The following is a 20,921-nucleotide window of genomic DNA, read 5'->3' on the forward strand; positions in this document are numbered from 1 at the left end:
TGTTCCCTTGCTACCTCTCTGCTTGTTTTAGTGTGTTGTTACAAACATTAACTAAAGCTGGCCATACATGTTTAGAAATTTGAATATTTGTAGATAAATTGCTTATCAGGACATCCTCTCTTGCCATCATTGAGTCAACAAATTTTGTTTCAACACTCTTTCTCTCAGTTTTCTGATTTTGCTGTAGTCACTATTCATAAACCTCAAAAGCCTGCCGCTAATTCAGAACAGTTTTATCCAGTGCTGGATTAAACTCTGTAGAGGCCCCTTGGCAGTCAGGCAGGCTAGGAGCCCAGACTTCTAGCAGATGACACTGCATCATATACCATTTTGACATTGGCGCGTTTCTGTGGAATTTTATAGGTTTATCAGTTTCTGTACATTTAAATCAGTATTTGAGACTTCCAGGGACGAAGTCCTTTTGGGTCTCAGTGACACTTATTTTTCTGATTTGGGACTTTTCCCACAGAAAATCAGAGGAACATTATAAGATCATAATTTTATGCCATTGTCTTCTACCTTAACCAATATATCTATACAGTGTGTCAAATATTGGGTGGACAGGCAGAAATACCAGACCTTGTTTTTAAGAAGATACATACAATATCCACATGTCTTGCTCTGTGATTGACTTGCAATGATACCTCCCATGTTCTTTCTCCGAAAACACGTTGGGTGGAGGATGTCACAATTTCAAAATTGCTATTGTGCTGTATCTTAACTGTTATGTATCTTATGCATTTTTTGTATCTTCACTTGTATGTGTAACCATTTTATAATCTTTTTTATATTTTTCTATGAATTAATAAACATTAGTTTTATATACATTTTTTTTTCATTCTTCATGATCAATATACAATGCCTTAAAAGTCCCAAAACCAAGGGGAATTTTCTTGCTTCTATAGTATACAAGGGATGTGGCATAGGTGAAGTCTAACCACCAGCATTTCTGGACTACACTATCTTCAGGACACTCTCTAGCATCCCCTTGACTGACACCTGTGCACTGACTCTTCTAGCAGAAGAAGTGGCCTTCTCAGAACAGGCCCCATGACACAGATCTGTACTCACTGTAGGCAGAATCAGCTCCTCTATCGTGTCTCCCTTCCAGTCAGCTCTGCAGGACATCTGGGTTCATCTCCTCTCTGACTCCAAGGCCCTCAGGTCGACCACCTGAGGCCGCATGGCAGCTTCTACAGAGGAGGGACAGCGGCCCCCTCCCTCCAGAACCCCACTCTCCAGCCGAAAGACCCCGAGCACATGTGCCCTTTACATTTATACAGTATCCCAGCATGCACTGAGGCACTCTCCTCTGCCAATCACCAGGGCTGTACTAAATGCCTGTGCACTAATTTGTCAGGTTTCCTCCCACTGTTCAATATGCCTCCCTATTGGACCAGTGTGAAACACTTCAGACAAGCTGAGCTGCACCTGAGCACCATGAGCAGACCTCATTAGCGGATCCTGCTCTCTGATAAGGCAGAGAGCAATATATCTTTACCTGACAATTTGTCTGGTAAGCAGAAAATATCCAAGAACCAGCACCTATCTAGGAGGGTGCTACACCTTTATTGTGAAAATTACCTTCTTCATTTTTTCTCCAAGTTTAGGGTATGGGGGCTTGTTTACCCTGGACCAGTCCACAGGAACTTTGATTTTTTCATAAAGTTGAAATATGATCAATCCATCATCAAGATCACTGCAAAGAAATCATTTTTGAATGAGCACTTATATTTCCAGATATCACTGATACCTACACACAGTATGTAAAATGCAGGAGGAGAGACTGCATACACAGAAAGCGGTGAGATCTGCACTCAAGCTCATGCATCTGCCAGCTCATTCTGCAGTATACTTTTCACCAGTTAGATCTGAACTGCAATGCACATACTACTTACTATTATGCATATTTAAAATATTTTGACCCTGTTCACACTGCTCCACTGCATTACAGTGCAATACCAAGCATTAGCTCTCACTGCATTATGGTAGCCTATTAAGATATTTTTTTAAACACACCGTAGCGCAATACACGGGTGATACTCATCTGTGCATTGTGCTGTGCTACAACACCATGCGTGGGGATGCATTTGCAAGATGCAATGGGATGCCATTCTAAATAAATAAAATTATAATGCACAGTAATTTGTGTGTTAAGCTAGCATGTGGTGAACTGTGTGATTTACTGTGTGTTATGGCAGTGCAGAGATGTGAATCCAGCTAAAATTGGAGTCTGTCATTGCTGAACTGCTTTTGAAATTGCTACTTGCCTGGCTTTCTCTGGGTTCAGTACCTTAACAATTAAGAAGTAAGTGAAGTCAGAGTGCATATGTATACTCTATTCATTTCAGAAACTTTGAAAGTACCGAAGCAAGGTAAAAATCATGTTCAGGAGAGGTCGGCAAAGGCAACCTGTATATATATTTCTTGGTAAAGGTTTCTTTTATTGAACTGATAAAAAGGATTTATAACAAGTTGATGTTTTACAAATACAGTATATGCATATCATAATCATAAAACTAAAAAAGCCTCTTTTTTTTTTTTTTCTAAAAAAGGTAAAATGGAATAATAGCATTGTTTCTGTTACCTGTACAGATGGTTTACACGGGGGTTTACACCAAGTGAATTCATCCAGTTCCTGAATGTCCTTTCTTCTCTTGTCTCACCTTGATAATATAATAAATAGAAGTTGAGCATAAGCTTATAAAATGGTAGTAATTCTATTTTGTCATCAGAAAATTATAATATATATTCATAGCTATGTGGAAAAAGCTTATTCTGTGCAAAATCAGTCATTATTTTTTCCTGTTTTTTAAAGTGAACTCCAAGCAGTTATAAAAACACTAATAAATGCAGTTATGTATTCATTAAATATTATTTTCATTAAATATGATTACAAGTATTTCAAAATGCAACTAACACAGGTACTTGCATTTGTTTTGATATCAGCTATGTTGTATCCACATGTGCAGACAGGGAATGTGTCGACAAGAGGAGCGAGCAAAAGGAACCAAAAAATGACATCATCAGCATGTTTCTATTTCTTCATTGCTAAATAAGCAGACTGGAGTGTATTTTGGCCAGTGTCAAAACAAGCTATGTTACTGCTGGAGTGGAATTTGGCGTCTGGTGGGAGAGTTTGGATCACAAAAGTGACTGCGCAGCGTTAAAGATTTTGTTGCAGGGAAAACAACTCATATATATTTCAATTGTGTACTTAAAAGATAATTTCACCTTTTCAGAAAAAATAATAAATGCACATTTTTTTGCAGGTAAAAAAATTTGCAGTTATAATTTTTTGTTGCAGGAGCCTGTAAGGCTGGGTTCACACTTATGTGAATTGGATACGGGTTTCCCCGCATCCAATTTGCATAACAGGAGAGTGTGGCTGGCTCTCAATGGAACAGGTTCACACACCTCCAGGGCGGCCGTGGTCCGCACTGGGAAAGGGTCCTGTGCGTCTTTGGCTCCGTTTCGAGTCTGAATTCAGGCAAAAATTTGGACCTTATTTAAATCTATAACAGGTAACCGGGACGCACCAGACTCCCTGCTGTGAGCCGGGGCCGCAGCTTGTGTGAACCGGGCCTCATGCATTGCACCAGAGTTCAGCAGATCGCTGATGCCATGCAGGTCTCCTGCAGACCTGTCAGTGTATCTGCTTCCTCATACCCCATATGAGAAAGCTGATACATGCTGATGGGAAGAATGAATGAACTACCACAGTTCTCACAGCGCCATGGTAGTTCATTAAAAACTACAAGCCGACAGCCGCAAAGGCTGCCGAACCTTGTAGTTCTCCATTCACAGAGCGCTGTGAATGAGTGACACGACCGGGTGGGCGGAGCCCCACACAGCCACTTTTTTTCATTTTGACAACTAGCGGGTAGAGAAGAACCCCCTATAGCTGGCATAGCGGGGGAGCAGGAGGTGCAGGGGCCCATGGATTCATAACATGTTGCATGTTACACCCTGCATAGGGGCGTAACATATTACATGGTATGAAAGGTGAACTTGTCCTTTAATGGCTTGTCTGGCGTTCAGCTTTAGGGGTTTTGTAAATGCTGACTATAAATGACAAGCACAAATGCAATTACAGTTTTGCACATCAAAACTAAAAAAAAAAAAAACTAAAAAAAATGAATTGAAGTACTCTAGGAATTTCTATATAATTGTTGCTAGGGATACCTTCAATTAAGCTCCAGTCAATATCCTGGTTTTCTGGCTTTTGTAAGGCTGGGTATTTGTTAAACAGGTTGGCAATAAAAGCCAAGTTAAGCTTTGGGTTTCCACGTACAACATCTGTTGCTGTGACGAACTGGCGACAGCCCAGCCGGTCTGCTTGTACCAGCATGCATTCCGCCCTCTTCAGGTCTTCTTTTTCCTGTTATTAGTGATAGAGATGAAATAAGAACTAGTATGGTTTTAAAACGGATGGATCATGGAGTTACATGTTAATTATACCTTTTATTTTCATTTATATTTAAATATATAATGTAATGGCTAGCTCATACATGTTACTATTATTGTAACTGACATATGTCAAGAAAAGCTTTCCTGCATTTAAACGTTGTGCATATTACCTGTAATAACTTTTGCTAGTCAAAAAAGTGAATGCTAATAGACATGTGCATAATGAAAAAATTTGTTTCTTTTATATTCGTTAATCTAGTTATTTAGTCTGGTAAATTTGGTTGATTCATTCAATTCGTATTCAAAATTCGTATTCGGAATTCCTTTTATGTCTTTTTTGGATTTTCTTTGAATTTACAGATTTTTTCGAATTGATAAATTTTGAATCAGGCGATTCAATTTTTTTTTAGATTTGAATGTTGCAAAGTGAACAAAAAAATAAAAAATCTTCATCAAATGATTACAATGACTCTTTAAATTATCTTTGGCTTAAAAAAAACAGCATTCTTTTTAAATGGTATTCTAATAACACACAGTCTTTGATTTCAAAAATATGTTTACAATTTCAGTTCAAATTTCCGGAATTTGGACAAATTTTGTTTTGTTATTGGGAGCATTCGGTAAACTTTGTTTATACTGCAATTTGGGTATTCGCATATATCCGAATCTTCGCATAACGAAAAATTTGTCCGAATATTTATTCGGAACAAAATGAACTGCACATGTCTAAATACTAAGGGAGGTGTAAAAAGTCCCTCATACATATACCTTCGTGGTTATAAATGAATGAGCTGTTTATATTTCTAAATATCTAGTGTAAAATTCAGCCCCCTTTTTCTGTGTTTAAAATTAAAAATTATTTTGGCAAAACACTATGTATAAATGCAAGACAAAATTACAGAGCAGATGACCATCTAGAGATAATTAAAGGTGTATTGTGTATGCTGCAAAATATCTGCTTTGTCTGAATAGTACTCAGGAGGAGCACAGTAAGCATGCTATGTCATGCTCATATTAATACTCATGAATATTAAAACCTGTACAAAAGACATAAAGAAGTGAGGTACTGCACAGCTATAGTATGCACTAATAATAACTAAAACTAAAACCTAATATCAGTACTCCAAGAACTTTGTTTAATTAGCAATAAACATTTTTACCCTGAGTCCGGTTGTGTCAATGTCAATTGCAGGAATGCCCTCTTCATTTCCTTTTGGAGCAATCTGACTAAGCAGGTTGTAATAAGCTCGGGAGTCCTATGGTGGAAACAAACAAAATGAAATCACTTATCAATCCAATATGAAAAGAAAACAGACAAACTGTAGAACATGAGAAGTGATCCCTAACCAGTGGCTTGGAAGCCAAATACACTATAATATATATATATATATATATATATATATATATATATATATATATATATATAGGTGCTTGATCATATGCATAAAGCCAGACAGATCTTTTTGGTTCATGCTTGGGACACTATATTCAGATAGACCTTTATTACTGCCCTTGCTTGTCCTGACCTCACTTACACTCTGCAACAGGACCGCCCTCCAGGCGTGACGTCACTTCTGTGTTCCAGAGTGGTTACGGAAGTACTCCTCTACATCTGATGACCAGTGACCTGGATCGCATCGACAGGAACCTGGGCGAACCGTCTGTTGATACCACTAGATATGCACATTCTTATGGAACACATGTGAGCGCTTACTTGGCTCATTAAAGTTCTTATAAATATTGCACTTAGACACGCCACCGTGTGTAATCCTTTCCTGTCTCTGGCAGAAGCTGCCCTTCTAGTGCTTTTTTTTATACACCATCCCTTCCTGTGGATTTATGGACTTTTGTAGTTTTGTAAACTTTTATGAACTATAATATGGCACATATTACAATTGGTTTTCTATAGGACTATGGGATTTTTACACGCTAATTTACCAGAGATTGTGCCATATACCTTGCTGTTGTTGTCCTCACTTGCACTCTGCCTGTCCTGACTTTACTGTGCTCCCTGATTGCATTTTTTCTCCTAGCTCCAGTTTGCAGGCTATTACCCTGACCATGATTTTTGTCTCTTTAGCATTGTCTATTCCCAGCAGGCTTTGAGCCTAGCAAGTCCACAGATTCTTCTTTGTGTACCCATTTGCAAGATTCCATCCAGTTCCTAAATTTCCTGATCCCCAGCTAGCCAAGGCCTGATTCAGTGGGCCTACAGCCACCCTGTCCAGGCTATATAATCTGCCACATAAATTCCTGGGTGCAGATGAGTAACAGTATATACACATAAAACATTTTCAAAAGATGTCTGTTAAAGGGGGAAGCACTACAGCAATGAATATGGAGCCTACATTAGTACTTAGTACTATACTGCTGTTCTGGGGTGGGGAATGAAGACCATAAATAAAATTACAGTAAAATTTAATTTATTTAGAAGGTGAAGGAGCACAAAGAATAAAGTTAAATCAAGAGAGTATTAAAAAGGAGGAATAACCACTTCAGCTCTAGAAGATTTTTCCCCCTTCATGACCAGGCAATTTTTTGCTATTCATCACTGCGCTATTTTAAAGCGGAAACCACTCCCATTCCATTCAGATGCATGGCGGCGATCTGAGCCAGAAGTTCAGCCCCCCCCCCTTCCTGTGCAGCCTTCTGGTACACATCATAGGTCCCATACGACTGCAGGACCATTCATAAAGCTCTGCGCGGCTCACGCATGCGCAGTAGGAAACCGGCTGTGAAGCTGCTTAAGTTTAACTGCCAGTTCCCCTTGCTTAAGATGCCAGTGCCTGCACCTAAAGCCGATTGAAGAATTGGCTCAGGTGAGGACATTGATGGATCCCTGGACAGGTGAGTGTCCTTATATTAAAAGTCAGTAGCCTGGAGCACCTCTTTAACTGGCAATTGCGCAGTCATGCAATACTGTACCCAAATTAAATTTATATCAATTTTTTCACACAAATGGAGCTTTCTTTTGGTGGTATTTAATCACCACTGTTTTTTTTTTTTATATTTTATTATATAAATTAAAAAAGACAGAACATTTTGGAAAAAAAACTATATTTTTTACTTTCTGCTATAAAACATATTCACTAAAAATGTTTTTAAAAAATCATAAATTTCATAACAAATTTATGCCAAAATGTATTCTGCTACATAGCCTTGGTAAAAAAAGAAATCCTAGTAAGTGTATATTAATTGGTTTGCAGGGAAGTTATAGTGTCTACAAACAATGGTATATATAAACTGCAATTTTTATTTTTTTATACTAGTAATGGCAGCGATCAGCAACTTATAGTGGGACTGTAATGACGGGAAAATCTGACACTAACTAACACTTTTCTGGGAATTGACTAACTGCCACTGACATCTCCAGTGATACTTATACAGTGATCAGTGCTAATAATAAACACTGTCATTGTACTAATGACACTGGCTGGGAAGGGGTTAACATCTAGGGGCATTTAAAGGGTTGATTGTGTGCTTAACAATTTGTGTAAAATGTGCTGCTTTTCACTACAGATCAATTTGTTTCTTTTCCCTGCAAAGTAATCGTTCCCTCTGAAACATCTAGAGATGTCAGCTTTATAGCTTCATATCGCATTACATCTAAGGCACTGCTTCCTGCAACTGACAGTATTACAAGATTTAGAATGAGATTTGGTGTTGTTTCTACTGTGCTGTTAACTATTTATCTTGCTGGAGATGAAGCTGTGCACGAGGACCTGCAGTGCAAGGAACTTCCTGCTTCTGCCTCATTCAGTCTTTAGATCTTCCTGCAACTCTCCTGCAGTTTTTTTGAATATTCTCACATCAGTCAACAGAGCTGAGCTCAGACATGAGGAAGAAAAGCTCAGCCTCTACACAGATGGGGAAAAGATCAGCAGTAGGGAGACCACAGGTAATACTGGTAACTTGTATGCTCTCTGCGTTCCATTTGTTTGGGGCACAACTTACACATTTATCTTTTTTAGGCCTTTTTATTAGGTCAATTCAATATCTCAAATATGAAATACAGGCAGGTTTGTTCTTAACTGCTTGCCGACAGCCCGCCGCAGATGTACAGTGCCACTCCCAGGCAAATCACCATACATGTACGGCGCTCGCTCTGGGGAGTCTAGGGTGTGAGTGAGCCGCTCGGCAGCAGGGAAGCTGATGCATGTGTCAGGCGGCTCGGATTGCTGCCTGACACCTGCAATCATTCCCCGCTGAGAGAGAAGGACGGTCGGCTGTTGTAAACACAGCTGACCATCCTTCTCCATGGGATGATAGGATCACATGTCTCTGATCATTTCACAAGCCACGCCCCCCCCACTGTTAGGATCACTCCCCCAGGCTCACATTTAACCCCTTGATCACCAACAGGGTTAACCCCTTCCCTGTCAATGGCATTATTATATTATTATTATTATACTGTAGTAATGTCACTGGTACCCCCAAAAGTGTCAAAAATGTCAGTTAGGGGTCCAATCTGTCCGCAATGTCATAGTCCAGCAAAAAATCGCAGATCCCCGCCATTACTAGTAAAAAAAAAAAACAATAAAAATGACATAAATCTTTCCTGTAGTTAGTAGACGTGATAACTTTTGCGCAAACCAATCAAAGTACGCTAATTGCAATTTTTTTTTTACCAAAAATATGTAGCAGAAAACAAATTGGCCTAAAATGTTAAAAAATTTAGATTTTTAAATTTTTTGGGGGGGAATGTCATACAGCAGAATGTGAAAAATATTGTTTTTTTTTTTCAAAATAAAAATCGCACAGGTGATCAAATACCACCAAAAGAAAGCTCTATTTGTGGGGAAAAAAAGGACATAAATTTTGTTTGGGTACAGCGTTGCATGACCGCGCAATTGTCCGTTAAAGTAACGCAGTGCCGAATTGGAAAATAGGGCCTGGTCAGTAAGGGGGTAAAATCTTCCGGGGCTGAAGTGGTTAAGTTGAATTTGTTTGTAAGTTTTTCAGTGTAACTTCCTATAGCATAGGGAAGGGTTAACACCCCTGTAACATTTGTTTTGCTGTCTGTACCCCTGTTCAGAAGATTTCACCTCACTTTCTGTCCCTATGACAATTTTGGGTTGCTGTGAATACAAGGATTGGTGGTAAAGCTTCAGTGGAGACACCTTTTTCCCATGATAACTCTTACAGGAGTGAATTTCCCTTCCGAGTGGTAGATTTCCTCTCGCTTCCTGTTGTCTCCCTCCATTTGTAAGTATGAGTTTTATGTAAGTCCAATGTTTGTCATTCGGGGACTGCCTGTATAGATGTTTTATGATGTTAGGTGGCTATGTCTTTAACGGAATTGGAAATATGGCTTATATGTCTTGGGCTGAAATTTCACTTCATGAAAAGACATTTGAACATGCCAAACAGTATTCCCTTCCAATTAACTCATAATATCTGACTAAAATGCCATGAGAAGCTGTTTGTTTGCTTTAGTATTAGACATGGTTTAAAACAATTAAATCTGTTGTTATAATCTACTCAGGTATAATGGTTTTTATAATCATCTACTCTAGGTTATTATTTCAGCACCATCAGCATCTGGACAGCATCCTGCCCTTTAAAGGACTAGTCTACATAAAAACTGGATCCGGTTTGGAAAATACTGTGCCAGGGTGACATTGTTCACACCCTAACCTAATAAATCTGTCAAGGGTTCCAATGGCAATAATTCCCTGCTGATATTCACAGCTCTGTGTTAAGCCTGGTACACACTAGTAGCAGAGGCGTAACTAGAACCTCCAGGGCCCCGGTGCAAGAAACCATGAAGGCCCCCCCCGGACCCCTGGCCGCCCCTTCCCTTCAAGCCTGGGGCTCCTTCCACTGATCCTGGGGCTCTTTACTCTTGTTGCGGGGCCCTTTATTACGGTCCCACATCGGGACCCTTTCACAAGTTCTGCAATGGGAACCCCTTCCTGGCATATTAAGGCCTCCCCATGGAGGTGGAATGCCAGGGCCCGGTTGCAAGTGTGACCTTTGCGATCCTGGAAGTGCACCCACTGGTGTCAGTAGTTTTTTTTTTTTTGGTATTTTAATTGTATTATTTTTTATCATTTTATTTTATTTTTTTTACAATGTCACTGACTATGACTCTGTCCATTCAGAAAAGGAAGGAGCTGGTAAATTACATATTTACTGACCCCTTCCTGGTTCTCTATTGTGACACATCCCCTGCAGCAGCCGGTAGGAGAGAGGAGGGAGCGCAGTGGGGGGGAGGGGGTACCGGGGGAGCACACAGGGGCCCAGAAACAGCAGAACACAAGTGAACTGGATAGGAGGAGTGGCAGGGGCACCATATAGAGAAACCAATCTCCTCCATTTTCCTCCTGCAGCTACAGAAGGAAAAAGGAGGACAGTGATTTCTCTACATGCTGCCCCCACTGGCCCTACTATCCAGGTGTACAGGGGAGCCGCACAGGCCCCCTGGAGAATGGGGCCCGGTTGCAATTGCAACCCCTGCAACCCCTGTAGTTATGCCCCTGACTAGTAGGTTTTTTTTTTTTCGTTCAATCCAGCCCCCTGCCAGAACACACCAGTCAGATGCAGATCTTATTTGGTCATGCCCCTTCAACAAAAGCCGGCCAGCTTCTGTCGGACCGTATGCCGTGTACACATGGGGCGAATGTTGGGCAGTGAATATTGAACCAGCTGATGCAGTCCGAAATTCTGCCCGTGTGTACTAGGCTTTACTTTTATATGAAGTTTCACTTCTCTGTCATAAAATAAGAAAGAACTCTGGAACAGAGGTCAAGACTCAAATGATAGTAGCCAGAGACCTTATGTCCAGAGATAACTCTACCAGAATCCTGAGGGATATAACAAACCAACTGGTCATAAAATAAACCATTATTTATGCATATTGATTGTATGCAGTGGTTCATAAATATTTGCCATTGCTGAAGACCTGCAATCGCTCTGAATCTCTTCCCCATACGTGTAACCTAATGGGCAGAGTTTCACAAACCTTAATGTCTGAGCTGAAGTTATTAATTTTGTTGCATCCAGCATTTTCCAGATGGTAGTTAGCCCATCTCAGGAGTAATTCTTCTGGGGAAAGCTTCATGAGATCCTCCAGGCTTTCTCCTTCTCGTAACAGGGCAATCAACGCTATACAGGAAAGAGGATAGAAAATTCATTACACAACAGTAGTTGCACTATTTAAGAATATTTACACATTATCGAATACCCTAATAAGGCAGATCAAAATAGGTACCATTCAGAAATGTTTTCTGGGTGACAAGTAAAAATAATGTTCTGGGCAAAAACTAGGTACTATACATTGCCACTAAATAAATTAAACACACAAGGGCAGCGCAATCATATTGTAAACAATTTCCACACAATCAATGGAATACTAAGTGTAAAACAAGCATCAGTCATAAAATTAAATTTATGAGCTGCAAACCTCAATCAATGTAAATTAAAGCCATTAAACCAAGCATGCCAAATTAAGTACTACACAAAAGATATACCAACAATGCAGAAGTACACCAGATTTGTGATGTTTGCTTGAAAACGCTGCCTAAATGTAAGTGCAATATTTTTAGTCCTTTTAATAAAACGCTGAATACAGAGAGCACTAGATGTCTGCTTCCTTTTTCTGCATATATACATCATAGAGGAGGTCAAGAAACAGCCATCTAGAGCTATAGAAGACTGGATCAATATTGATCTTATATTCTGTCTGACCCTGCAGGGTCTGGGTCTGGAGGTGAGAGTATACTAATGCTTTGGTTACAGTACCATAGGAGCACTATGATCATATGCATGGACAATTAGCACCCTGTTTGCACTTCGGGGAATTCCTCTCTCACCTGACTGCAATCTGTATTGAGTGAAGTCTGGTCTGTCAATTTAGCTTTATGGACTGGTGTCTATCTTTTGTGTAGTACTTCATTTGGCATGCTTGGTTTAATGGCTTTAATTCACATTGATTGAGGTTTGCATCTCATATATTTAATCTTATTAACTAATGCTTGTCTTACACTTAGTATTCCATTGATTGTGTGGAAATTGTTTACAATATGATTGCACTGCACTTGTGTGTTTAATTTATTTAAAGGCTTTTTTTAGATTGACGTTTAGTGTTCAGCTAGCAATCTAACTGCATTATTTTTGAGTTCAGCGCTAAGTATATCTGTCTATATTCACTATACATTGACAGTCTGCATTAATATCTTTGTAATATGTTTGCTGCAAGGCACAACTTGGAGCCTTCGAAACATAGGCATATTGCAGTACAAGAATTCCAGATTTCATTAATTTGGCAATGAGCTCCCCACGCATCTCATGATGGGACATCTTTCAGTAGGTTGTTGAAACTCTGTATGCCAATATGGGAAGTTGTCAGGGTCTTCCTCTGCTCTGACTGTTCAAGGTCAAGATTTGCATCCTGCAAGATGACCCAGTCTGGGGCTCCCAATAAACCCTTTAGCAGCAAACTTACAAGTAGGAAATATAGACTGGCACCATGCGGTGCCTAGTTTCCATTTCTTGCATTAATTGTAAAGGTCAACAGTGATAAAAGATGAAAACATCTGCCATGGTACTTCATATAAGACTAACTGTAACAAATTCCTAAAATAATCAGTCCTCGGATATTATTGAATTTCATTTCAGAGCTTTGCGCTTAATTAGCCCTTTAGTAGGACAGAAATATATACCAATATTTATAATCATATTTATAGTGACTGGCAGATTGCTTTGATCCATTGACTCATTTTTACTATTGAAGCTGGTTGAAACTGCTAAACAAAACTGCTATTAGTATGGCCACGAAATGCATGTGTTTTTAAACAGAAACAGTTGTACAACTATCATGAAAAATGTTGTATTCTCATAATATGTTAATGCCTATAATGCTAGTATTCAGTAGATTTAATCACTTTTTTTATTTCCATTTTTCATGCAAATCAATCTGTTAAGTAGGTAGGATGGTAGTAGAATTTGGCACAAACTAATATGCCACAAGCATGCTGTATATGCTTACAATAGTCACCTTATTCACATGGCTTACATTTTACTAAAACAGTTGCTGAAACGGAATGCTATCATAACATGTATAATCCACATACAGTTCAAGAAGCACAATATTTAGTATGGTAGTGGTCATAAAAGAGGAATGCAAGTGACTAATGGCCCATTTTATTGAAAGCTGTTATTCACATTGACAAATAGGGAGGAACTGTGTTATCAGCAAGAGATCAAGGCAGTGTGATCACTTATTGCTGATTCTTAGTTCAGAGGGTCAGGTACAGAAAAGTAAGTAAATCGAATGGGTAAACTTGCATGTTATAATCATTTTACAGAATATTCTTGCATAAAGCCTCGTACACACGCAAAGATTGTTGGCCGTGAATTTTCGGCCAACGTCCGATCGGCCGATTGTCAGCTTGTTAGTATGATGCTTCCGACAACCGACTGCGACTTTTCGGCCGAACAAAATCTGGTGTGCATGCTATAAAATTTTTGTTGGCCGTCACCAGATTGGCCGATTGTTCTTCAGTCAGTACAGATTTCGGCACACAAAAATGTGATGAGCAAGACTGGGCATGCTCAGAGAAGAAAAAACACACGAAAAGTAAACCAGAACATGACATCACTTCTGCAGTTGGTTGTTGTTGGCCGACAAAATTTGTGTGCAGTCTAGAGCACATTTCAACCAACACAACAACACTGGACAAAAGACGGCCGATCGGTCGGTCAACAATCGTTGCGTGTGTAAAAGGCTTTAGTTTATTAAGAACCAGCAAGACATCACCTGCTGTCTAAAGGATGGGAAGCATGTGCCGTAGATTGTAAACTTCCTTAGGTGAATGTACAGTATATAAGGAGCTGCAAAGAATATTGGGGCTATAAATATGCCTGTAATAAATACTTTCTGTAAGAATGCACTAATCTATTGCTTCTACAGCTGCCTTGTAAGGTCAAGTAACCTACCTTCCAACAGACATTCAATGAGCCATTAACAATAACACTCAATATACAACAACTACCGCAATAAAAAAAAGAACCAGGAACAAATCCATACCTTCATTCCTGCTGAGCTCAATGTCGGCAAACAGCCCAATCTTGATGACCTGCCACAGCAGTCCCAGCACCAAGTATGGTTTCCCTTCCTTCAAGTCTTCAGCACCGATGTTTACTACATGACACCCAATAGCAGAGGCTGAATTGAGTGCTAGATTTAAATTTTCCTGTAGAAAACAAAATTTGAAAAATACACTTTCATATCTTGTTATTAAATCTGCAGCTTGGAGACATACACAGGTTGATTTACAAAAGGAGAATAGACTGTACACTTTGCAAGTGCAGTTGCGCTCATTTTCCCCAGAGCTTAGTGAATGTTGCAAAGCTTCACTTTGTAAAGAATACCCAATCAGGTACAAGGAAAGTAATAATAAAAAAAAAAACAGCATTTTTGCTTGCACATGATTGGATGATGGAAATCGGCAGAGCTTCACCACATTCACTAAGCTCTGGGGAAATTGAATGCAACTGAACTTGCAAAGTGCACAGTCTATTTTTCTTTAGTAAATCAATTTCTCAGTGTTTTTTTTTTATTCTAACGTCTCTTCATAAAAATGTTTTTAAATAACTGCTGAACTGTGTGGGTTTGCTTTGGGGAATGGGCGAGTTACAAAAATGTTTGTACAATGATCCCCTTCATGGGAAGATACAATTACATTATGCCATTGATTTCTACATATGATCATTTTTGTATCCCATCCAGATTATCATTGAGTGAGTTGCTTAGCCATAACCTGGCTGAATGTTGGCATTGTTAATTTATCTGGAAAAATAGTAATACCATTACAGTATTAGTTCAAGAGGTAATAAACCTAAAACCATTTATTTAATATATTGCTGCTTAGCAATCCTTAGATGCTGCTGAAGCCTGTTATATAAACACTTGATTGTGTAACCATAGGCATTTGTAGTGCCTCACAGGAAATATTTGTTGAAGCTGTTTAGGTATAGTGATTTTGTGCATATACAGTATTTTCTTTCTACATTATAGTGAGATCTAAAAGAACAATTCAATGTTTATGTAGCACCCTCCTAGTCCGGTGCTAGATAGAAGATACAGTTTGGCATTTTCTGCTTAACAGGAAAGCAGCAGGAAAACTATAATTGCTTCATCTTCTTATCAGAGGAGCTTGATCTTTAGCTAGGTCTGCTCAGTGTGCTCAGTGTGTATTCATCTGGTCTGAGGGAGTGTCCCCACTGCGTCCAATAGGGAGGCCTGTTGGATATTGGGGAAACCTGGCCAATGATACACAGGCTTTTGTAACTGTTCCAGTGGGTTGGCACTTGGGATTGTAAATAAAAGCGGAGAGCACCTGAGGCAGAGTGTCTTTTGGCGGGAGCAAAGTCCCAGGAGGAGGTGACGGCTGTCTCTCCTCCTGCTGAAGCGAGGAAGGTGGTCCAGGCAATTGGCCTAGGGACCAGGGGTTGAGCTGAGCTGCAGAGGATCAATTGTGTGCTGAACAAGTGGAGCTGCTGGGCAGAAGACTTCTGGAAAAACCTTATCATGAGTACTCAAGTACCTGCCCAGGGGTCTGCCTAAGAGAGGGGACCACTCCAGAGAGGTCAAGGGGATCCAGGAGTCAGCTAACCCAGAGTGGTACAGTAAAGGGTGCCAGTTTTCAAGCCCTGAAGGACAGGGAGTAAAAGGGGGCACCAGGAAGGACCCTGAAGTGTTCAGCAATACAGTTTATGACAGGATACAGCTTGCCTCAGGAGACAGATTACCTCAGGAAGTTTATCATCCTATTTTACAGTCAAAAGGCAAAATAAAGTAAGCGGCCTAGCCGTGACCAGCTCATTCAGCATTAACCAGCGTCAGTCAGCACCTTTTGCATCGTCCCTGCCTATTGTGCATAGTTCAGTTAACCACTTGCCATCTGCTCACTCGAGCACTACTGCGGCAAAGTGGTTGGTTATCGTCTGGCAACGTAGATCTACGTCGCCAGACACTCCCCTTTCTCGGTGGCGCACGCCTGCCGCCGGAGGCTCGCTCCCGCTGTGTTCAGTCACAGCGGGAGTCGGGCCAGGGGAGGAGCAGCGGCGATCGCCGCTGCTCTTCCCCAATCGTCAGGGAATCGAGTGTGGATATCCGCCTGCTTGTGTAAACACAAGCGGGCGGATCTCCTAAGTGACAGGCAGGGTCAGATTGCAGGGTCTGTCCTTGTGTCACACAGTCACCTCCCCCCACACACGTTAGTAAGCACCAGGCATACATTAACCCCTCCCTCTCCAATAAAATTAACCCCTTCCCTGCCAGTGTCATTTTTACAGTAACAGTGCATATATATAACTGATTACTTTAGTAATGTCACTGGTACCCCCAAAAGTGTCAAAAATGTCAGTCAGGGGTCCGATCTGTCTGCCACAATATCGCAGTCCCGCAAAAAAAATTGCAGATCACCGCCATTACTCGTTAAAAAAAAAAACACCAAAAATGACAGAAATCTTTCCCTTAGTTAGTAAACGCAATAACTTTTGCGCAAACCAATCAATGTTATTTTTTTTTACCAAACATAGGTAGCAGAAAACAAATTGGCCAAAAATTAAAAAAATTTTAGATTTTTACATTTTTTTTTGGGGGGGGGGGGAATTTCATATAAAAAAATGTGAAAAATATTGTTATTTTTTCAAAATTTACACTCTTTTTTTGTTTATAGCGCAAAAAGTAAAAATTGCACAGGTGATCACATACCACCAAAAGAAAGCTCTGTTTGTGGGAAAAAAAGAACGTAAATTTTGTTTGGGTATGGTGTCGCACGACCGCGCAATTGTCAGTTAAAGTCGCACAGTGCCGAATCGCAAAAAGTTGCTAAGACAGCAAAATCCTCCGGTGGTAAAGTGGTTAAAGGAGTATCCCACTCATCCATTCTCCCACCCAAGTTCTTAATAAAACACAAAAACCAAAGAAACTGAACTGGTTCTTGTCTGAGGTAAATTCACTTGGAAACATGCCTGAACGTTGTGCTGTTGCTAATGGTAACCCAGGGGAACCCAGTGCCCACACTCAGCAGCTCCCATGGGAGTAGTGCTTCATTTAAAAATAAGTTTTCTTTTTTTAGGCAGGTATATGAAATATTGCATTTTAAAGTTAATCTAACAAATATTTAATTTAGTGTAGCTTATTAATCCTTACATTTAGTGGTTGCATTAATTTTTTTTTTTTTAGGCTTTTTCCTTTATTTTCATATAGAGATCCTACCAGTAATATACTTCTTGTCTAAGGGTGGCTCCACTCTGGATGGAGGGGCAACTGTGCTACCCTTGGACAGCAGCATTGTCAACTTGTGTAGAGAGTAATGTTAGAAGTACTAGCAGGTTTAGATGGACTTGACTAACACATTAAAGCGGAACTCCACACTTTTTAAGCCGTTAAAAAAAAGCTGACTATTAGGCACCAGTGTTAAAAGGTTTTCTCATCCCTCTAACTGCCACTTTTTCTGCATAGCTTGGTCTGTTAAAGAAAGTTAAAAATGACCAGATTGAGTGACAAAATTAACCACTTTTGGACCGGAAGGTTTTGCCCCCTTAATGACCAGGCCATTTTTTGCGATTGGGCACTGCGTTATTTTAACTGACAATTGCGCGGTTATATGACCCTGTACCCTAATAAAATTGATGTCCTTTTTTTCCCCACAAATAGAGCTTTCTTTTGGTGGTATTTGATCACCTGTGTGATTTTTATTTGTTGTGCTATAAACAAAAAAACAAGTGACAATTCTGGAAAAAAAAAACTATATTTTTCACTTTCTGCTATATAACATTCCCCAAAAAAAAAAAGTAAAAATCTAATTTTTTTCATCCTTTTAGGTCAATTTATATTCTGCTACATATTTTTGGTAAAAAAAAATCCCAATAAGCGTATTTTGATATGTTTGCACAAAATTTATCGTGTCTACAAACTAGGGGAAAGATTTATGTAATTTTTATCTTATTTATTTTTTTTACTAGTAATGGGGGCGATCAGTGATTTTTAGCGGGACTGCGACAACGCAGCCAACAGATTGGACCCCTAACTTACATTTTTGACACTTTTGGGGGGACCAGTGACATTACTACAGTAATCAGTGCTAAAAATATGCACGGTTACTGTACTAATGACACTGGCAGGGGTTAACCCAGGGGTGATCAGAGGGTTAGGTGTGAGCCTAGGGGAGTGTTTTCTAACTGTATGGGGGAGGGACTTGTGGAATCAACACAGGGACCTGTGATCCTAAATAGGAGGATCACAGGTGCTCTGTGTTCATTCTAGAGAGAACAACGGTCTGCTGTGTTTACAATAGCAGACCGTTGTTCTCTCTCCACGGGGAGCGATCGCAGGGGAGCCCGGCGGCAATAGCGGTCACGCCCCCGTGGATGGGCTTCCCCACTTCCTAATGGGGGCGGGCGCGTGCCTCCAATGGCACACGCTTGCCCCCAGGAGCACTCCCGCCGTACAGGTACGGAGGTTCATGCAGCCGAGCCAGCCTACCGTAGTATATCTGCGACGGGTGGTCGGCAAGTGTAACATGTAAAAATTGAAAAAACCTAAAAAAAAAAACGTAGCCACCAAATTTAAAGGTTATTGCTAGCTATACTTGAACATGCTCCCACGCACCTTTTAAATCCTATTCTAACTACCCTGTAAAAGGAAAATGCTTATACTTACCTATTCTCAGGGCACTCTGGTCCAGTCATGTGATCAGCTCCCACTGACAGCTTCAGGGGAGAAGAGGGACAGCCGACAAAGGATGCACCATAGTAAGCCTATGTGTGATGTCATGACCCAGGCATTCCAGCCATTGTTTGCAATCTCTGAAGAGCCAGCCGCTGGGGGGACCACACAACTGGATTGGAGTACACTCAGAATAGGTAATTATAATCTTCCTTTCACGTGGTAGTTACAATAGGATTTAGAAGAGGGGTGCGAGCAGGTTTAAACATAGCTAGCAATTGCCTGGAATTCCACTTTGAGTACTTATCACCTGCAATATATATCATTTTGGTTTTTGGGCTTAATACCACTTTAGATACTGTGGGGTGGATTTACTAAAACTGGAGAGTGTAGAATCTGGTGCAGCTCCACATGGTAGCCAATCAGCTTCTAACTTCAGCTTGTTCAATTAAGCCTTGTCAAAAAGAAAACTGGAAGCTGATTGGTTTCTATGCAGAGCTGCACCCGATTTTGAACTCTCCAGTTTGAATAAATCAACCCCTGTATGTGCTTAAGTCTAAGCCAAAGCTTTGGTCAAAGTTGCTGTGTGTTGCCAATGCCATTAATTCTAAATGCCACCCCTATGCACATATACAGTAGAAATGCACCGCAACACAGATGTGAATGGCTTGTTTGTTGTGATGTGCCACATTTCTAAAAAAAAAAAAAAAGGGGGGGGTAGATGCATTTTTATTGTAAACTGAATAAGCTGGCTTAAAATAATACAATTACAAATAGTGCTGCTCTATCCTATATTATGATCAGTGTAAAACAAACATGAATTATAATTAATCTTTTTTACACTGATCATATTATAGGCTAGCGCAGCACTATTTGTAATTGTATTTTTATGTAGGCTGTTAGCTGTGAGGACTGCAGTTTCCTTTTTTCACAGTTTTTCACCAACATATACAGGTGTATTTCATAAAATTAGAATATCATCAAAAAGTTAATTTATTTCAGCAATGCAAAAAGTGAAACTCATATATTGAAGTGCTCTAGAATTTCCTGGTATAGGGGTGAGGCTGACTTTGGACATGATAAAACACAGTGGACCAACACTAGCGGATGACATGGCTCCCCAAATCATCACTGACTGTAAAATATTTTGAATTTATTTTGGAAATCAAGGTCCCAGAGTCTGGAGGAAGAGTGGAGAGGAGCAGAATCCAAGTTAACCACGCTAGCGGTATCCCCGAGCGTGACTCGGGGTAGGAATTTCCTGCTATTATCGGTATCCCCGAGTCACGCTCGGGGTGAATGTGCAGAGCTGTGCAGACAGCGCAGCGGAGTGTCTTACCTTATCCTGGCGATCCAGCGATGAGCTCTCATTGCTGTGACCGCCAGCCGAGATCTCCGCCGCTCGTCTGTCGGTAGGAGGACTTTCTGGTTCCGTTCCCTGCAGCAGCAATGCTGCATGGGAGCGGAACTGGGAGTAAAAATCAAAGTTACACCAAACACTAACATATAAAAAGGAGGTGATACAATGTAATCTGAGAGGATTACACTGTATCACTTTGGTAAAAGTCACAGTGCCCTCTCAGTGCCCCCTTCCCATTGTCGTTTGCGTGAAATAAAATAATTTGAAAATGGCATCAAAAAAGCGCTGTCCCGCATATGCGCTTTTGGATGAGATGAGCGACAGCGATAAGGAGCTGCTCGCAGAACAGAGTGACAGTGAGTCGTGCGGAGATTTATCATCTGACTCTGACACCGACACTGATCCTGAAAGTGACGCAGATGATCCCGCACCTGACCTAGGTGATGTGCGCACTTGGTGCCCTTTAGACAG

General features: G+C 40.4%; 1 protein-coding gene across 2 annotated transcripts in view; it reads right to left on the bottom strand.

Annotated features, from left to right (window-relative positions):
- The window catches only part of LCP1 (lymphocyte cytosolic protein 1), a 64,324-nt gene that overhangs the window by 10,645 nt on the left and 32,758 nt on the right, over nucleotides 1–20,921 (bottom strand). For both annotated transcript variants that reach the window (XM_082247573.1, XM_082247574.1), the window contains exons 7-12: nucleotides 14,441–14,606; nucleotides 11,375–11,517; nucleotides 5,571–5,666; nucleotides 4,186–4,381; nucleotides 2,588–2,666; nucleotides 1,585–1,699 (exon numbers count right to left, since the gene is read on the bottom strand). In XM_082247573.1, the coding sequence (XP_082103699.1) occupies nucleotides 1,585–1,699; nucleotides 2,588–2,666; nucleotides 4,186–4,381; nucleotides 5,571–5,666; nucleotides 11,375–11,517; nucleotides 14,441–14,606 (795 nt within the window). The remainder of the gene's footprint in view (nucleotides 1–1,584; nucleotides 1,700–2,587; nucleotides 2,667–4,185; nucleotides 4,382–5,570; nucleotides 5,667–11,374; nucleotides 11,518–14,440; nucleotides 14,607–20,921) is intronic.

This window comes from Pelophylax lessonae, assembly GCF_965119305.1.
Source record: "Pelophylax lessonae genome assembly, chromosome: 2".
Taxonomy (NCBI): Eukaryota; Metazoa; Chordata; class Amphibia; order Anura; family Ranidae; genus Pelophylax; species Pelophylax lessonae.